At 43.4% G+C, this 20,666-nt stretch overlaps 1 protein-coding gene across 1 annotated transcript in view; it reads left to right on the top strand.

The window, feature by feature from the left end:
* Nucleotides 1-18,597, top strand: part of CMYA5 (cardiomyopathy associated 5) — a 105,413-nt gene extending 86,816 nt beyond the window's left edge. Inside the window, exons 11-14 of the mRNA XM_003785945.2 lie at nt 9,486-9,619; nt 10,901-11,000; nt 12,949-13,122; nt 17,737-18,597. Coding sequence (XP_003785993.1) covers nt 9,486-9,619; nt 10,901-11,000; nt 12,949-13,122; nt 17,737-17,983 — 655 coding nt within the window. The 3' untranslated portion in view covers nt 17,984-18,597. The remainder of the gene's footprint in view (nt 1-9,485; nt 9,620-10,900; nt 11,001-12,948; nt 13,123-17,736) is intronic.
* Nucleotides 18,598-20,666: the final 2,069 nt, after the last annotated feature.

Consider the following 20,666-nt stretch of genomic DNA (forward strand, 5'->3'; position numbering starts at 1 on the left):
TCAAGTTCCAAAAAAAAAAAAAAAACCATTCAAGTTGTTCACAATAAAGGACCCTGATACAGTGGAACCAAATAACCCTGTAAGAACAAGAGCCCAGTAGCACAGGGCCAAGGAGACTGTATCAGAAAGCACAGGTTAAGCCCTGTCCCTCAATGAAAGATGAAATTTAAATCTGAACTTCCTGGCAGCTCATGTGAAAATAGAAGAGAGGGGGAGAGAGCAAGAGGAAGAAAGAGATTACATAACTCATCTCCTTTTTAAAAGGAAGCACAACATTTCACTAACAGAGACAATTATGTTTCTCGACTTTCAGCTCCAAGATGAATTTTTCATGTGGGTCTTTATATAAGGGCTATTGAACAAGATAATAGTGATTGTCTTTAAGAGCAGTTTTACAAAGATGCAAAAACATTCCCAACGCAACCATTTTCTAAAAGAGATCTGAAAGCATAATGTTAAATCACCTTTCTATATGGGCAGTTCTGCGGGCAGCTCAAGTCATTGTCCATGTACGTGGCCGGGCCGTGGTAAATGAGGGCGTCGAGAATCCAGTGGGATTCTCTGCCTGGAATATAAATTGTATCATTCAGGCTTTGGGGGATAACTAGAGAGAAAACAAAAACCTAGGAGCTTTCTGCTGGAACCTTTGGCTTCGGTTGATTTTGTGACAGCTACTAACTACAGAAAAGCCTGAGGGCCATGGTTGTCAGCATTCAGCCCCATGTTATTTTTCTGCACTTACTATGAACTAAGAGTGAGTGATATTTAGTTAACACTGAGTCTCATAAGACCCTCATTTACCAAGAGAAAAATAATCTCATTTGAAAATTTTTATTTACCAAGTGTTTTTTTTTTTTCAGGACAGTTTCACTATGTCACCCTTGGTAGAATGCCATGGTGTCACAGCTCACAGCAAACTCAAACTCTCGGGTTTCAGTAATTCTCTTGCCTCAGCCTCCCAAGTAGCTGGGACTACAGGTGCCTGCCACAATGCCCGGCTGTTTTTTTATTGTAGTTGTCATTGTTGTTTAGCAGGCCCGGGCCAGGTTCGAACCCACTAGCCCTGGTGTACGTGGCCAGTACCCTGAGCACTGAGCTATGGGTACTGAGCCTTACCAGATTTTTTAAAAAGAAAATCAGAATGTAAAGAATTGTCTTCTTGGCTCGGCTCCCATAGCTCATACACTGAGGCTGGGGGGTTCGAGCCCTGCCCAGGCCAGCTAAACAACAACAACAACTGCAACCAAAAAATACCCAGGCGTTGTGGTGGGCGCCTGTAGTCCCAGCCACTCTGGAGGCTGAGGCAAGAGAATCACTGGAACCCAAGAGTTTGAGGTTGCTGTGAGCTGTGACACCCCGGCATTCTACCAAGGGTGACATAGTGAGACCGTCTCTAAATAAATAAATAAATAAATAAATAAGAGTTTTCTTCTTAATCCTGATTTAATAAAAATGTTTCATCTTAAACAGAAAGTTGCATATTTACAGTTAGTTATGGTTTTATAAGTGGCTTCAAAGAACTATGGCTATTTAGTTAGTTTCCTGGTGTTCAATGTTGCTTGAATTCTCGTGTAATTTTCTTTATTCCTGTTTTTTCTTCTCACCCCACATTATCTTATGATTGTGTTTCCCAAGTGTAAATGATTATAAAAATCAAATGCAATCCTTGTTAAATATTTAGATTCAAAGGCCCCTCTTAAGAGATTTCAGCTCAGGGGTGGAGCCTGTGGCTCAAAGGAGTAGGGCACCGGCCCCATATGCTGGAGGTGGTGGGTTCAAACCCAGCCCCAGCCAAAAACTGAAAAAAAAAAAAGGAGATTTCAGCTCAGAAGGCCTAATATGCCCAGGCAGGTTTGGGAAACACCACTTTACTAGCTGGTCCCGCAGGGCCCGGCTGTGTGCTCTGTTCACAGTTCACATTAAATGGTGTTGACTAATGGCTGAATGTTGGTGCTGCCAACGTGAATGGCAGTAAGAACCAACTGTGTTTTAAAAAACAATTCCTACTTAGCCATCCATTGTATGCTACAGTGATAGCACCATCTTTAACTTGCTCCCAGGAGTTAGGGCACTGGACCCCTCCAGTGGTTTGTCCCCAGCTGTCCCTCCCCTGGGGAGGAAGCCTGCTTAGATCCAGGTGTCAGATGTGGCGACGCAGAGAACAGTCAGTCCCCGTCACTGCCAGCCCCTCAAGTTACCTTAGGCACATGCACACTCCTTCTTTCCAACCCACACAAGTTGCTAAATTATCAAATTCCTGGAGAAGCTACTTTACAGTGTTTAAACTAATGTGCCAAACAATTGAACCAACTTCTCAACTCCAGAGCTCTTAAAAATAAATTATTTAATTAATTTTATATTGAAAATATGTACTTACCATACAAATTCAAATGATACAAAAGGGGCAGGGTGCAGTGGCTCATGCCTGTAATCTTAACATTCTAGGAGGCCAAGGGGAGTGCATTGAATGAGACCCCCATCTTTACTAAAAATACAAAACTAGCCAGGCATTGTGGTGTGTGCCTGCAGTCCCAGCTACTTGGGAGGCTGAGGCTGCAGGATAGCTGAGGCACAAGAATTTGAGGTTGCTGTGAGCTGTGATGCCACAGCACTCTACCCAGGGCGACAGAGTGAGACTCTTGTCTCAAAAAAAAAAAAAAAAAAAAAAGAAAGAAAGAAAGAAAGGAAAAAAAAAAGAAAAAAGATACAAAAGGGATTACACTGGAAACTAAGTCTTCTTCATAACCATATTTACTCAAATCTCTTCCCCAGAAACAATTACTCTTACCTGATTCATATTTATCCTTTTAGATAATTTCTGTGCTTATCCAAAGCATCTCTAGTTTTTCAACAAATGGTAGCCTACTATCCACAAGGGCTGTCTGGAAAGTATTTAGAAACATACGTTTCTAAAACCACCTTGTTTTTCTTGCTTAAAAATATGCCTTGGTGATCATCCCAGATCAATACACATGGAACTGCCTTAATTAAAAAAAAATTTTATTGTGTTCTGTTTTGAGCATATGATTTAGCTTTTTTTACTAATTGGGAAGCATTTAAGTTGTTTCTGTTCTTTTTCTATCACAAACAATGCTTTAGTAAGCAAACCCCGTGCACATATCATTTCATACATGTGCAAAGACATTTGTAGATTCAATTCTTAGACGTAGAATGACTTGTCAAAAGGGGTCTACATTGTGAATTTTGGTAGATATTGCCAAAAAATCTCCGCAGAGGTTGTAGTTGTTTACACTCAGGCTGGCAGGGGCTAAGAGCACTTGCTTGGTCGTTCATACTCTTGGCTATACCTGGTATAAAACTTTTGATCTTCCACAATTTAGTAGGTAGAAAATGGAATCTTATTGTAGTTTATCTGTGCATTTCTGTTATTAGGTTGGACATCTTTCCGTGTTTCAGAGTCACATGTAGTGTTTCCTTTTCTATGAACTATTCATTTCCTTTATCATTTTTTTTTTCTGTTGGATTGTGGTGTTTTTTTTTCTTATTGATTTGTAGAGTTTTTTTTTTTTTTTTTTTAAGGAAGTTAGCTCTCATGTGGGATATGAGTTGCAAATCATTTTTTGCTATTTTTTTGCCAGGCATATTTTAAAATAATTTAGTTGAATGTATCAGTCTCTTTTGAAAATGGCTTTTAATTTTGGTGTCATATTTTTAAATGTACCTTCTCCCCAAAATGTGTGTGTTCCCATGTTTTTTTTGTAGTAGCCAATATGGTAGTTTCACTTTTTTAAAACTAGATAATTTATCATCTGGAATTTATTTCAGTAGAAAGTGTGAAGGAGGGAATACAACTTTATTTTTTTTCGTGCAGCTATCCAGCTGTCCCCATAAGAAAACCCAGCATTTTCCCTTCTGATCTGAAATGCTTCCATTCTTATATACTCAAGAGACTATATGTTTAGCTCTGTTATGGATCTTTATAATCTGTTCCTTTGATCCATCTTGGGGAGATGGATATGTATTCCCAAGGACCACTCTGTCTTTTTTATTATAGTTATAATTTAGAATCCCTAATAGGTTAGCTGGTTAGGTTGCCCCTTCATGATCTTTATTATTTTTAATTTTAATTTTAATTTTTTTGAGACAGAGCCTCAAGCTGTCCCCCTGGGTAGAGTGCCGTGGCATCTCAGCTCACAGCAACCTCCAACTCCTGGGCTCAAGTGAGTCTCCTGCCTCTGCTTCCCAAGTAGCTGGGACCACAGGCGCCCACCACAACGCCTGGCTATTTTTTTTTTTTTTGGTTGCAGCCATCGTTGTTGTTTGGCGGGCCCGGGCTGGATTCGAACCCGCCACCTTAGGTGTATGTGGCTGGCGCCTTAGCCACTTGAGCCACAGGTGCCGAGCCCATGATCTTTATTTTTTGCTATTTGCTAGTTTGTATTTTATATGATCTTTAGAATCAGCCACCTTCACCAGCCTGCTCCTGATCATTTATTTTCAGAGATCATGTTAAATGTATGGATTAATTTGGGGAGAATTGAAATTTTTTGTCAGGTTGCATTTTCCTGTCTAGGAACTGATGTGCCTCCCCTTTATTCATTCAAGTCTTTTGTGTTTTCTCTCAATAGAATCTTTAAAAATGTTCTTTATAGGGTGGTGTCCTTAGCTCAGTGGGTAGGGTGCTGGCCACATACACCGAGGCTGGTGGGTTCGAACCCAGCCTGGGCCTGCTAAAAACAACAATGACAACTACAACCAAAAAATAGCCAGGTGTTCTGCCAGGTGCCTGTAGTCCAGCTACTTGGGAGGCTGAGGCAAGAGAATCACTTAAGTCCAAGAGTCTGAGGTTGCCATAGGCGGTGATGCCACAGTACTCTACCAAGGGCGGCATAGTGAGACTCTGTCTCAAAAAAATGTTCTTTATATAAATCTTGTACTTTTAAAATGTTTGTCATTATTCTGATTAAGAACTTTCATCCAGGCAAGGTGGCTCACATCTGTAATCTCAGTGCTTTGGGATTGGAAGCTGAAGCAGGAGGATTATCTGAGGCCAGGAATTGGAGACCAGCCTGATCAATATAGCAAGACTCTTCTTTAAAAAAAAAATTAGCTGGGCGGGTGGTGCCTGTGGCTTAAAAGGATAGGGTGCAGGCACCGTATGCTGAAGGAGGCGAGTTCAAACCCAGCCCCGGCCAAAAAAAAAAAAAAAACTTAGCTGGGTATAATGTCACAGGTCTGTAGTTCCAGCTACTCGGGAGGCTGAGGAGACAGGAGGATCCTTTGAGGTTGCAGTGAACTGTCATGATCCCACTGCACTCTAGCCGGGAAAACTGAGTAAGATCCTGTCTCAAAAACAACAACAACAAAAACAAAACAAAACAAAAAGTCCATATCTCAGTGAGTAGGGCACCAGCCACATATACCAAGGCTGGCGGGTTTGAGCCCAGCCTGGGCCTGCTAAACAACAATGACAACTGCAACCAAAAAATAGCCGGATGTTGTGGTGGGCACCTGTAGTCCCAGCTACTTGGGAGGCTGAAGCAAGAGAATTGCTTAAGCCCAAGAGTTTGAGGTTGCTATGAGCTGTGACACTGCAGCACTCTATCCAGGGCAACATAGAGACTCTGTCTCAAAGAAAAATTCTCATTTCATCTTCTATCTAGTTGTTATTTATAGATGAAGGCTTTTGATTTTTTTGTATTAGGAACACATTTAACCGTCATACTGATTTCTCTGATTATGTAAGAGTACAGCTGATTTTCTTGGGTTCTCTATCTAGTCATATTATCTGCAAATGGTAATAATTTTAACTTCTACCTCCCAATTTTTTAACCTCCTGTTTCTCTTTGACTTAAAGGAAATGCTTTAGTATTTTCCCCTTAATTATTACGTTTCTGCTAATTTTTATTTGGTAAAGATCCTTTTCAATTCTTACTTAAAATGACTCTTGCCCTCTTGTCCATGGGTAGTTGTGGCAAACTTTCCAGTCACTCCCTGGAAACACTGAAGACTGAACGGGACAAGGCAGAAAGGCCTCCCTGGGACTGGGCAGTCATCAGCCTCTCAGCCGTTTCTCTCTGCTTTACAGTATGGTAGCTTAACAAATGCTCCCTGTCCTATCAAGAGAGATGAGCAGGTGGAGAGGCCTTTGAAGATGTGCTGGGCACACAGCTCTACGCTGAGTTCCAGCTCCACATGTGCTTATGCTCCACCAGCAATCGGCCGTTTGCCAGCACATAGGCATGTCCTGGGCTGTTTCTTGCCCTCAATCTCACACATAAAGCCACCCCTTTCCACGCTGGCACTTGTAACAGGGAAAATCCCGCCCTGAAAACCCAAAGGGAGACCATTTGAGTCACATTTCCTATTGTCTTTTAAATTTTACTGTTGGCCCTAGACTTCTAATCACAACCGCATCTGTCAAATCCCTTCTTAACTGAGGACCAACCGCCTACTGCGGTTTCATTTGCTCTCTGACCACTTCCTTCATTTCGGATATTCTGTGAACTTGAATTTTACTGCCAACTATGCAATGTGCGTTATAAGTCATGTGGATTTAATTGCCGTTATGACAGGTTTTTGATTTTGAAATAAAGAAATCATAACCTCCGGAAGGGTGCCACTCTTCAGATCTCAAATTCCAAAATTCTTGAAGTTTTCATTTGGCTAAAAAGCAGAGACAGCTGACATGAAGACTTTGGTGACATCTAAGTGGAGTCAGAATAAATAGGCATGGAAATGAACCATTTGTTCTGAACTTTTTCATTTTGTTCTTGATGTCAAGCATAGGATGGCAGCTTTTAAACAATAAGACACCATCACATTTGGTATTACTTTTGTTCTCATGCCTGGGGCACCGGAGCATTGTGCATCTCTGTTAAATCTGCTTGGCCTGTTTCAAGCGCTGAAAGCAGGACTGATTTCCTATTTTGACTTCAGGACAATGTGAACTTTTGTTCTTTAAATGAGTGATAAGCCACAATCTGCAGTTGACTATACATATGGAATTTCCTCCTTGACAGACTCCATAAATCTTAATACACTTACTTAAAAACACAGCATCCTTGGTATTTAACAACTCCATTGTTACAAAATGAAGCCAGTAGTTCTATCTAGTCTCTAGAGCAAAAACTTGCTCACCAGTCCTTGCCACTTCCCCCTCAGGCTGCAGAATAACAGGGCCTGGGCCTATGATAAATGAGCAATAGATACGTATTTAATGAGTAAATAAGTCTGCAATTCAGTTCAGGCTGAGTGTGCATCTTTTTTTTTTTTTTTTTTTTGAGACAGAGTCTCAACTCTGTCACCTTGGGTAGAGTGCTGAGGCATCACTGTAGCTCACAACAACCTCAAACTCTTGGGCTCAAGTGTTCCTTTTGCCTCAGCCTCCTGAGTGGCTAGGACTATAGGCAACCTGTCACAACACCCAACTAATCTTTCTATTCTTAGTAGAGACGGTGTCTCACTCTTTTTTTTTGAGACAGAGTCATAGCTCACAGCAACCTCGAACTCCTGGGCTTAAGCAATTCTCTTGCCTCAGTCTCCCAAGTAGCTGGGACTACAGGCACCCACCAGAACTCCCAGCTATTGGGGTCTCACTCGTGTTGAGGCTGGTCTCAAACTCCAGAGCTCAAGCCATCCTCTCACCTCAGCCTCCCAGGGTGGTAGACTATGAGTCTGAATCACCATGTCAGACCTGAGGGTGCTTATTGAGATAATAATTTTATCACTAATTATAATTAATATATACTTATCATATTAATGATAATAATTTTATCATTAACTATAATTAATATACACTTGAAATATTTTTTCAGTCATCAATTCAGGTAAGATAAGCAACACATCTACCCAGAATAATATTCTAGATATTAATCAGGAACTACATTCTCAGTCATAGGGTATGGTTTTTCATTAATTAACGGAAGCATAATTTGTTGTCAGTGGACATTGGCTCTATTCCATTGATCTACTCTCAGCATATCTAAAGATAGTCCTCTCCTAAGGGTCTGGTCGGGTGATAGGTTCTGAAATAGCAACCACCATGATTCGAGGTGTTCACACTGACCTTTTCCAGATATAGGCACTAAACAGCAGACACACAGATAGATCCAGGCTGCTCCCCTCCCCACTTTCTTCTGAGTAACACACCTCGAGTTTTGGACTTTTAGACCTGGGGTGGAGGTGGGGTAGATATTCTGTACAGACTTTCCTCTTTTAAGAAGTTCTAAATAAGTTTGTTAGTCAAATGATGTGAGTCAATGGTACTCTTTCCTTTTTCTTGTTCTCCACATTATTCTCTAAGGCAGGTCTTGAGAAATGAAATAAGTCAGCAAATGTAGGAATAACATGAAGAAAAGAATCCACCAGTGACCAGTCTTTGATTCTAATGCTTTCGTGGTGTATTCATTAATAGCAAAACAAAACAAAAAAAACCAAACAAACCAAAAACTCAAAACCAAACAAACAAAAGACCGTACTTTTCTGAGAATGAACCTGAAGGCGATCGCACTGTTATTTTCACTGACCAGTACCCACTGCATACTCCCAGGATCAGACTCTGCTCTCTAGCGCTGGGTTAGGAATTCTTTCCTCAGCAAGGAGCCTAACTTGTAATTCTCTCCTAGGCCTCTTCTCTCCCAAAGAAGGCTTAAAGAAAGAGCAGTTGAACGCTTTTTCTTTTTTAATTAAAAACATTTTTTTGGTATCCTTGCTCTAGGCCATGATATCAAGCAGATTAAAGAGAATGAAAAAGAAGCACAAAACTACTCCAGCTCATTGGCAAATCCAGAGAGCTCCATCTTCAAACCCAGCAAGTCTACTTGTATTTGACTGGTTGGGCTGTTACAGTGTACTTGCCAGGCCCACTGCCAATTAGAAACCAGGACCAGCCCTTAATTTAAATAGGTGATTTAAGAGCAGCAACTTGGAGGTTTCCTCCCCCCTCCCCTTTTGGGCATTTAGAATTCTCTTTGCTTTCCAGTATTAAGTTTGCTTTAAAAGATACTGTCTTCTTTAAAGTTATTCAGTTTTTATTAACTTTGGTAGCTTTGGCACGATGATCATGTACAAAATCATCACCCTAAGTTTTCCACACTTGGGGTCTGTTAATGACATAATGAGGGAACTTTGTATTATAGATTGATTTAGCATCGTCTTAATCCAAAAGTGCCTTCTCAGCCAAAAATTGATAAAGGAAATAATGTATTCTTGGAGGTTCATTAACCACAAAATCAGTTTGTTTTCTGAATTAAAAAAAAAAAGTACCTGGTTCTGTTCCAAATACCACTCTGGGAGGCACATACCAGACAAAAGTTGACAAGAATAGTAATGATTTGATAAAGTAATCTTAGTAGACAATAGCTATTTTGAATCATATGGCTTGGTAACTCCCACGGTCATAAAAAGGGAATAAAATAAGTTATTTATTGTTAATAAAATGTATACATTCACTACAGAATAGAAAGCTGAGTCATTTAGCAAATGATCTTCTATTTAAAATGATTATTTTCTTTTGTATTTAGGTCTTTCTCTGGAATCAAAGGACTTCAGCTGAAAGTTAACCTACAACCAAATGATAATTACTTTTTCTATGTGAGAGCCATCAATGCATTTGGGACAAGTGAACAGAGTGAAGCTGCCCTCGTCTCCACCAGAGGTACTTTCTCCTTTGTACCTGAGCTGTCTCCAAGCATTTTGTTCTCTTCTGATGCCCGGAGAAGATCTCTTAAAGGGCAATTTCATGAAGCCCCCGATGCTGTTAGTGCTAGGTTTTGATCATTAGGACTCAAGATTGGTCAAAGATCAAGAAGTTTCTTTTATTTTTCTGCCTTATTTTTGGCTACCCATCACCAATGAGTCAGGATGCTTAAAAGATACTGATGTTCAACCTTGAAAAAGGAGATAGTTAAAAAAATATTTTTAAAAAGATAATAATGCCCTGGCCCCACTCCCAAAGATCTGGAGTTGAGCTAGACATCTGTGTTTTTAGAAATTTCCCCAAATGACTCTTGTTTGACTCGCAGTACACTATCATTTGTTGGGTATATTGTTTCGGGGGGGGGGGTTGGGTATATTTCCATCCTATCACACTGTGACCTCTATGAACAAATTTCCAGTCTTGCTCTTCTGTTTATTCTTGGTGCTTAGCACATAGTTTGTGCCAGTTTATGTTTGTTGAATGGCTGATTGAAAGAGTAACTCAAAGAAGTGATAAAACTGTTCAATGGCATTTTGGAGAAAATACCCAGATGATGCCAACAAAAAAAATGTTTGACTAGTCTCAATTTTCATGAAAGGAAATGAGGAATGGAAAGGTGTCATTTTATAACCTTATCCTAGACCCAGAGATGGTACAATCTGTGATTTGTTCAACCAGCAAAAACTTGGGCAAGTGCCTCATTGGTGATGCAGTTAGGGCCAGGGGGATGACTGTGATGAGCAGATGTGAGGGCTCCCTGTCCAGAAATGTTCTCTTCACAGCCCCAGCATCATGGCCATACCTCCCATTGTTAAATCACCTCCTTTAGGCTACCCCAGTGCATCCCCAAATTTTAACAAGTACACAGGTCTCTTGAGGATATTGTTAAAATACGAATTCTGAATCAGTAGATGTGGGGTGGGGCCTGAGATCTGCATTTCTAACTAGGTTCCAGGTGATGGAGGGGCTGCTGGTCTAAGGGGCGCACTTTGCATAGCAGAGTGAGCATATTACAGGACACACCTGGGAGGACATACCAGTGGTCCCATGTAAAACAGCCTCTGGCATCCAGGAGTGCCTTATTGTTGGTGAGAGTTTCATCTGTAGATCCAAAAACACTGAGTGGGGGGATTTTGATGCTAGGGAGAGGGAGACTAAGATCTGAAATGTAGGGCTCAGGCTAGGGACAGCCCTGGGCATTGTAGCAATGTCATGATCCCATTTTTCTAATTGCAATAGGAACCAGATTTCTCTTGTTGAGAGAAACAGCTCATCCTGCCCTCCAGATTTCCGCAAATGGGACTGTCATCAGCTTCACCGAGAGGAGACGGCTGACAGAGTAAGTGGAAGAAGAAAGCCCAAGCGGGCTGATGCCCCACGGGAGAGTCTTAGGGTGTGCTGCCTCCGTGTGGCATCACTGAGCATTGGTTGGACAGACAGGGGATGTGGTGTCGGCTGTGCATGTGTGGCCAGTTCTGGTTCATTGTTAAGGGAAAGGGAAAGTGGCAGTGATGGTTCATCCCGTGGAGCTTTGTCAATATTTTTATTGGAAAGATAAGCACAGATGGTTTTGCTTAAAACATTGGTGGTTTTAAGGTAGTGCCTCTGGTTCAATAAAAGATATGGGCCCAGTGATTCTTCTAGATTTTGTATTAATCCTCTTGAAAAGGAATAGAGGAGAAGGACGTTTTATTCAGTCCCTGGTTCTGGCTACAGAATCTTGTCTCCATAGCAGCTTCCACAAAAGGAAGCATCAAAGAAAAGAAGAGTCTGAAGCTGAGGGCAGGGTGCCCTACAACCTGCCTGCCAACTCTTATGGTCATTTGAGGGTCCACCTGGCCAAATGGGAGAAAGCATGTGAAGCCCGCACTGTTGATGGTGCTGAGGTGCCCTAAGCCAGCCAGCGGCCACCTATGCTGCTCTCTAGGGAGTCACTACTTGCCAATCTGTGGCCCCGCTCAGGTGTGAAAGCTCCTGGAGATGGTCAAGTCTTCTCTGGGCCCTGGTACTGTTTTGTCTTACTTGTATAAAAAGACAGAAAACTTGTAGGGCCATTTGTCATCCACTTGATCATGAATAATCCTTTATCTTAGGCATCTTTGAATTCCCAGAATCCAGCATGGGGCCTGGAACAGTGTAGATGCTAAAAATATACAGATGAGTTAATCCAGGGGGAAAAAAAGTTAAGAAATAAGTTGAGCTTTTTTGTCTTTTGGATTTCTCAAGAAATTAAGAAAAAAAGTAGAGGGGACGTAGGTTAGAGTTCATAGACTATAACCGAGGATAACTGTAAAGTATTTTGTAGAATTTTCTTTGTTATTAACCTGAAAATTAGCTCACAAATATTAGGTAGCCAGGCTTTGCTCCAGAGAGTGAGGGCTCGTCAGCAGCCACCTCTCTGAAATGAGGTTGTTGGGTAAAGACACCAGAAAGTGAAATACACTTTCTGGCATTAATCATTTTCTCATCTGTTAAAGGGGAGTGGGTGCTGACTGAATATTAACACTGCTGAAATTAAAAATGTTTCCTCGCTGTCTCAGCCATTTCCAAGCAAAACTGAGCAATTCATGCAAACAAGGTCACCTGTCAGCAGTTGAAAGTACTTTGGTTCATTTTACTGAGCCTCTTGTAAAAATTGCTAAGGTGAGACAAAAAGGAGACCTTTAACCAGTCTCTCAAGGGCACCTACTATAAGTCAGAGAGGACTTATAGAATCACGAGGACTGTTGACCACAAGCCCCTAAGCACCTCTCGTTAATTCCATACTCTGCTCTGCGCGGCCTCATCTGTCTTGCCATTTAAAAGGTGTATCTCATTTGCTTGCTGGCCCCAGTAAGGTCAGCAGGCACTAGAACTCATTGCTAAAGGTTTTTATGACTCCTTTTTCGGAAGTGTTGGGAGAAAACTCTGAAAATTATATTTCCCACCTGCCTCCCTTAAATTTCCTCTCTCTTCTTAGAAGAAGAGATTCTATCGTTTCTTTTGTCCTACCCCTATTCTAGTTATTTCCTGGTTCCCACTTCCTTTCAGAGATGCAATGTGCGATGTATGTGTGTTGTCTGTGACAGTGGAAATACATCAGATGCGTGTTGAGAGATGGGGAATTCTCTGGCACTCTGGGTCAAGGTTGGAGCACAGTGAGCAAGAGAATATCTTTAGTCAAATTCCAGCAGTTTCCAAGGATAGAACCCTGCCTAAGCTGTGTGTGAGTTTGCGAACGTTGATGCTCATGAGACATAGGCTGGTGATGTCTGTGCCAAGCTTGATCTGCTCGACTTTGCCTGCAGAATCCCATCAGTGCTGGGTGAGGAGCTGCCTGCTTGTGGACAGCATTACTGGGAAACCACAGTCACAGACTGCCCAGCTTATCGGCTTGGCATCTGCTCCAGCTCGGCTGTGCAGGCTGGTACCCTGGGACAAGGGGACACCTCGTGGTACATGCACTGCTCTGAGCCACAGAGGTAAGCCAAAGCCCTACCCCTTCCCTTCTGATCAAAATGTCTGCATGACCATCTAGGGTCTCTGAGGGACCTAATAAATAGCATCCCACTTCCCTTCCCTTAGCTCTGAGCCAACTAAGAAAGAAAACAAGAGTCAAGGATATGGAGACGAAACTCTTATTACTGAGAAAGCTAACTATAGAGGTGGCGGATCAGACCTAAGAGCAAGAGTGTTTCTTCTACTGAGCCCCATTATTAGGCAGGTTCACCCACCCGAGCCCTGGCCAGGCTGGCTTCCCTGCCCTGCAGGGCAGAGTTGATCTCCAGAGACGCAAAGAAGGATTGTGTGCCTCTTCAGTCAGCTCATGAAGAAGAGCTAGGGAAGGGGGCGATGGTGCATGGCCAGTCTTTCCTTCTGACCTCACCCCACTGGGCAGAGAAATCACGGAGAGGCCTCCCTGCACAGAGAAGGAATCAACAGGAGTGAGGAGGAAGCAGATACTCAACACACTCCCCACACTGGTCTTTATCAGGGGTTGGCAAACTACAGCCCATAGGCCAAATGTGACCCGCTGCCTGTCTTTGCACATGAAACTGTATGGAGCACCATCCTGCGCATTTGTTTATGTATTATCTAAGGCTACTTTTGCACCACGGTGGCCTCCAAATCCTAGGATATTTACTATCGGCCTCTTTACAGAGAAAGTTTGCCAACCTCTGGTCTGTCGTTTACATTGTTTGGTTGGGTTGATGTGTAAAAGCCACGATCTTGTGTTAGTCTCGGAGAGATCAGGCAAGCCTGTTATAATCTGAATATGCTCACGGGATGGTGTGATAGAAAGAGCAATGTCCTGGGAGCCAGGAACCTAATTTTAGTCCTGGCTCCATGCTTGCTTGGCCTCCCGTTGGCTGTTCACCAGGAGTTGGTTAACCCTTTGAGCAACCTCACGCATCAGCCGTCTCAGCAGGGGACAGCGAATGCTTGACCTGCTGCCTTTCGGGGGTTGTGAGGACCACATGAAAGTCAGGTACAGGGAAGAGCTTTGAAATTGTAAAGTGTCATAGGAATGTGAGGCATTATTCAAATGAAATGCTTTAAAAAGAAGCCTTGACTGCTTGCAAGTTCCCAGAAAAGGCCCACAGATTGGGATTTGCATATCTCTGGCTGCACATTTCTCCCTCCGTCCTACTTGACAGTTTGCTTCTCTGAGATGGTTCATAAGGACACCATCTCCAAGCACTATTTAAAGTTGCATTTCATCAAGTCAGAGCGATTATGATTAATTGATATTCAGCGCTGTGCAGTGCTTAAGGACCCAGCCCCTGCTCAGAGTTTGAAACCACTCAAACTCAGAGTAGATTTATGGCTAAAACCAGGTATTAATCTCATGAAAACATCCTTACATATTCAAATCCTTAAAAATCCAAGTCCTACTTCCAATAACAAAGTTCTAGACTCTAGAAAATAGAATTGTGTATTTTGTTGACAAGTTCAAACTGTGACTCTGGTCTTTGGGTCTCTCAAGCCCAGAGTGGGCACCATGGATGCTCAGAGAACCTGTGTGGTATAGCGGAGAGGTCAGGGCCCAAATGCCTTGTTTCTTGTTTCGGGGGCTTCAGGTGGAGCACCCCAGCCCTGGGGCACTGGGAAGACTGCTGTGGCAGCCCTCTGTGTCTTTCACTCTTTTTGGCTTAATGATTTGAACCAAGTGATGTTACTTCTGATTCTGCTGATGCAGAATTTGAGCCTTCGGGTGCTGCAGTTGTGAACGAGATGTGAAGGTGGCCTCAGGTCTATCCCAGCAAGGTCAGCTGGTTTTCTTCCTGTCCACTCCTACCTTTGCTGCCCTAGCTCAAGGCTTTCTCACCTCCTTCACAGTTTCACAGCAGCCATCCTATCTGTAGGCCCGCTGGTCTATTCCCACCACAAGCTATCCTACATGTCCAAATTGAAAAATATTTTTAAAACATCTCTTTTATCATATCCCCTCCTTTTCTGCTTAAAAATCTACAAACACCTACCAAAGTATCAGAACTCAGGTGGGACCACTTGTGGGGCACAGTGAGGAGGAGAAGCCAGTATGATGTGGCCAGGTGGGAGGAGGACCCCTGAAGGGGTGGCCACCAGTCTGAGGGTCCAAGCTGAGTCTGGGTCAGCACTGAGATTCAAGGGGGTGAGAGGCTCAGTCCACCTGGCTGATGGGGTCCCAAACAGGCACTTCCAGGGTCACGCACCTGTTCAGAGTTAGGCTTCTGGATGATTCTTGTTTGAACAGGGACCAGCAGTGCTAAGTATGGGCAGGCAAAATCCAGGCAGGGAGTCAGGCCCCAGGCCAACAGGTTGGGTTCAGGCCAGATGCAGGTCAGTGGGAGAACCAGTGTGCTCAGTTAGAAACGGAAGCAGGGCTGGGCAGATCCCATGTCCTGCAGACCTGGTGGAGCTGGGACTTCAGAAATTGTCAGTCCCTCAATGTCCTCCATAGTGGGGACTGGCTCAAGGACTGACCAACACTGCGCTATTGGTCTGGGGGCCAGGGACCTTCCAAACAGGGGAGAAGAAATAGCTCATTTGGCCATTAAGAACCCTCCAGACCAGCACTGCAAAAAAACATTCTACAATAGAAAAATGTCACAGGTGGCTATTGAATACTTGAAGTGTGGCTAGTAGGAATGAAAAACTGAACTTTAAATTTTATTAAATTTTAAGTGGCTACTGTATTTGGCAGGGCAGGTCTAGAGCCTGGCTCCCGACTTACTTAAACATGTAATATCCTAAAAGTCACCCCCATGTCTCAGCCAAGCCCACCAGGGAGATGGTGATGATCTCTGCCGCAGACAGGCCGTTCAGCCACCTCATCTCAGTGGCTGCTGTCCTCACTGCGTGGATCTCTTTTTTCTATCCTTTCCACCTATTCAAATCCTGCCCATTCTTTTTGGCTGAGTCTAAGCCTGTCTGCTCCCAAAGCCTTCCCTGAGCGCCTAGCCCTCACTGCTGCCTTCATCATTGCCGCCTGAAACATTTGTCTGGCTTGCAGGTTCCAGACCTTCACAATGTTCCAGCATCTCCTTAGCAAGGCATTGAAGAGGTCCTTCATCATGCCCTAAGTCTCGCTTATCTTCCCATCACCATGAGCCTCTGATCTCGCATTCGGGTTTCTTTCTGCAATGAAGTTGGCTGCTGCCAACCCCTAAACACCTATGCTTGAGCTTCTGGGCCTTAAAACAGACATCACTGGTCCTCCCTGCCAGACCTTTCACTGACTCAGCTTCTTAGGCCCCAAACTGCCCTGGTGCCTCTGTGCTCCCACCCCTTGGACCTACCATATCCACAGCCCTTTCATCTCTCTCCTTCTCTTCCAACTCTCATTCCTTCCCTTTCCCTGCTTTCAGGGCCCCACTCTCAAAGTTTCTAAGATTGCTAAGAGCAAACCCCAAACTCTGTTTCTTCTCTTGCAGAGAGCAGTTTAGCTTTTCTGGTCAGCGATTTCTCCCTCCCAGCCTGGCCTTGAACCTTTCCCTCCATGACCAAAACATATTTGTTAAATGTGGTCCATACTTGTTAAATGTGGTCCATATTTGTTAAAGTGTGGTCCAACACTTTAACAATCTGCGCCCTGAGTTACTAATACATTCTCAGCCCGTGTCCACAGTTATTCCTTCCTGCTCCACACAGAGTGGGATCCCAGAGGGCCAGGATCACCCTGTGGTCCTTCACCTCCCCCAGGTGCCTATTAAAGTGCTCACTGTGCCCAAGGAGTAGTTGGTGAATTGAATTTGTTTGAATTAAAGAGAGGAACCAAAGGCAACACACCCCTTCCCGGCTGCAAGGCTGCAGAAACATTGAGAAGATAAAAAAGAAAGTTAGTTTGGGGCAGGAGGAGTGGAAACAAAGGTGAAGTTGGCAAAAAATAATGAAATCAGGACAGTGCCTGTGGCTCAGTGGGTAGGGCGCCGGCCCCATATACCGAGGGTAGTGGGTTCGAACCCGGCCCTGGCCAAACTGCAACAACAAAAAAAATAGCCAGGCATTGTGGCAAGTGCCTGTGGTCCCAGCTACTCGGGAGGCTGAGGCAAGAGAATCGCTTAAGCCCAAGAGTTTGAGGTTGCTGTGAGCTGTGAAGCCAGGGCACTCTACTGAGGGTGACCTAGTGAGACTCTATTAAAAAAAAAAAATCTTTTCTTAAACTTCCTAAAGGCTGTTATGTAAGTTACGTATCAAATTTTTAAACTGTAAATCTAAGACATTGTATGGAAGGCAAGCCCGTGGTACTTTTTAAAATACATGGCAGCCTCAAAGGAGTTTTATTCAAAAGAATGACATGCCGTGAATGCGGTAGTTAAAACATGTGGGCAGCTAGCAAAGAATCAGAATGTGGAGAAAAATCACAAGGGAGGCATATGTTGGTTATTCTGGGACTGCCTCCTAATGTAGTAGGAGCAAAAGTATTAACAGTGCTCATCTGGTGGGTCGAGCTGTGCATCTCAGCACCTAGGAGGGATTGTGGCAACTCGTTATTGCGAATTGGAGTTAATACCTGAAAAATTGGTCATCCCCGAGTGATTGACCTTATCAAGGTTTCGAGATTTCCTAAGTTTTTTTCCTTTTTTTAAGTTTCCCATTCCATTTCCTTTTAGGTACACGTTTTTCTACAGTGGCATCGTGAGTGACGTGCAGGTGACTGAGCGTCCAGCCAGAGTGGGTGTTCTCCTGGACTACCCCAACCAGAGGCTTCTGTTCATAAATGCTGAGAGTGGGCAGCTGCTCTTCATCATCAGGCACAGGTTCAGCGAGGGTGTTCACCCTGCCTTTGCCCTGGAGAAACCTGGGAAGTGTACTTTGCACCTGGGGATAGAGCCCCCGGATTCTGCAAGGCACAAGTGAGCCTGGGCTTTCAGAGTTTGCAAGGGCAACAATTTGAATCTGGAGGCTCTGTTGTTCTTTTCCTTGGGGGCTACATATTATTCGAGAAGTGTCCCACGCATTCACACGAGTGACAGCTGTGTGCACAACAGTGTGCCCGTGAGCACAACCCCCAGGAAGACCTTGGCTGTACGGAGCAGAGTGTGAGCAGAGAGGATGAAAACAACCACCTCAACCCTTTGGCTCATGTATATTTGCAGTCTTTCCTAAACTAAAAGGTCTTACACTTGACTCGGGAACCAAAACAGAGAAATAGACTTCCGCCTGTTTCATTGATTAAAAGAAACCCTCTCACGGACAGGTCGGAGCGAAAGGAAGGTTGGGTTGGTCAAACATTTTCTCAGAGGAAGAAATACGGACATATTCCACAAGAAAGATGTCCCCTGGCTTTGCCAAAGGATGATGACTCTGATCATTAGAGAAAGTGTTTTAACCGATCTAAATTTATAATGAACTCTTTTGTAATAATGTATAATGTAGAACTGGAGCTTCTTTTCCCTGAAATTTTAAATGTAGAAAAAGTGCTAGATATTAGAAATTTCCATTTTGTTAAATAAATGGTTAGTGTCTATAAAATGAAACAAGTTGTGTGAACTTTTTTGTGTAACTCACCCGTCTGGCATTTCGGGAGCAGGGGAAACTGCAGAGTAAATGCCCAGCACACGTCAGTAAGTTGTGTTACTGTTGATTTTTATGCGAGAATTTTACACACAGACACACATTTTAGCCTATAGTTGAAGTCAACAATCAGAAGCTAGGAATCTCTTTTGACTAACATAGAATGGCTGGTCATTTGATACTATTACATTTGATTACTATATTGATACTAATATAATACTATACCATAGCCTATAATCCCAGCTACTCAGTAGATTGAGGCAGGAGCGTCACTTGAGCCCCAAAGTTTGAGACCAGGCTGGAACAACTTAGTGAGACTTTGTCTTTACCAAAAAAATTTATTTTTGATTTTAAAAAACTAAAAAAAATTAGCTAGGTGTGGTGGTATGCTTGAGTTCAAGAGTTTGAGGCTGCAGGGAGCTATGATCACACCATTGCACTCTAGCTTGGATGACAGAGCAAGATCCTGTGTTCATTTAAAAAAGATTAATTATATTGAAATCTCTCCAAATCTTCTTAAAAATGTGTGTGCAATGTTGATCAATCTAGAATGCGTGTTGAGGCAATTGCTTGCTTCCTATAATGGAAATGCTTTGATCACATTCAGTTTTTAAAAAACTTCTTAAAACATTATGAATTTGGTTATTTTCTTGAATTGAGAAATAATATCCTATGTTTTGAATATATTCTAAAGTCCACTGTTTAGCAGCTAGATAATCCAAACTGGATTTGTAACGGCTTTCCCAGAGCCCCTTGAAGCCGTCACCTTGCTTTACACTTAGAGCAGTTGAGGCAAGACAGAGTCTTTGTGAAGCTGGAGAAGTCAATTGTTACTTTGTGGAGACTGTTATCTTCACGTTTTTAAGCTTTGGAAATGTTTTCAGCCTCTGATTGACCCTCCACCTGTGGTCATTACTTTTTTTTGGCATGAACGTATAACCACATGAGTTTTAGAATTGTAGTTTGGGTTTCTCCAAAAGTAGCCCAGTATAAAGACTCAGCACTGGTTGTGTCCATAGGAGCTGATTCCAGAAAGAACACCAGAGGAGGTGCGGGAGGTGAGACGGGAAGGTGGGAAGCCAGTAGGGACGTGTTTTATGAGTGGGTTATTAGCACTGTGGGCACCTGGGGCTCACTTGTGCATGTGTGGGCCCTCTGGAAACCACATGGAACCTGCCAGAGACTGGCACTGACCCACTCCTGCCCAACCACTATTGGTTGAGAGTTGCCTGGGAGACCTTCTCTGCAAGCTCCCCTGGTCCTGAGGAAGCCCTCAGAGAGAGCTAATGGGAAACAGACACCTGGCACAGGGCTCTGTGTGTGCAACCTACGGCAGCAGGGTGCCCTCGGTCGGCTGGAGGGGGAGAGGGAGGGGACGGCAGCTGCTGTCATGCTCCAAGCAGCTGTGGTACGAAGGAGAAGCCACTGTAATGGGGAGAACAAGATTTGCATCCTGACTGAGGCCTTATGAGATGATTGCCTTGGGAAACTCGGCTTGTTGAACTGTAATTGTAAACATCAGATTGAATAAACATGTGAAGTGGCACAGCGTTCTGCAGTTTATAAAGCATCACCCCAGGGACACGAGAGTGTCCAGCTCTCCCATAGAGTGGCCCTCCTGTCCCTGACTCCATGGCAGGAGGATGGTGGAAGGCAGGACTCTGGGGTCAGGAGATCCACGTGTTGGCTGCCTCTGTCTGTGGAGTGACAGATTTCTTGGTTGCTCCTTAAGGGATTAATCTAGTGCAGACAAGTAGAGCTAAATGAATGCTATTTTTCCACATTGTCAAGGACTTATTTACTCTATGGCTTTTCTTCTCTGAGTTCCAGTTTCCCTTCCTTTTGTCCTTCCTCTTCACACAACACAGACCCTTAGAAGGAGGAAAAGAAGTCAACAAATTTTGATCAAAATTGCTCCTCTGGAAATCTGTCAGTGGTGTTATTAGGTTTTCTGTCTGTTCTTCCTTCTTCCTTTCCTCCCTCTCTTCTTCCCTCCTTCTCTCCCTCCTTCCTTCCTTTGTTTTGA

The sequence above is a fragment of the Otolemur garnettii genome, unplaced genomic scaffold (genome assembly GCF_000181295.1).
Source record: "Otolemur garnettii isolate 467f Iridium unplaced genomic scaffold, OtoGar3 scaffold00017, whole genome shotgun sequence".
Classification (NCBI taxonomy): Eukaryota; Metazoa; Chordata; class Mammalia; order Primates; family Galagidae; genus Otolemur; species Otolemur garnettii.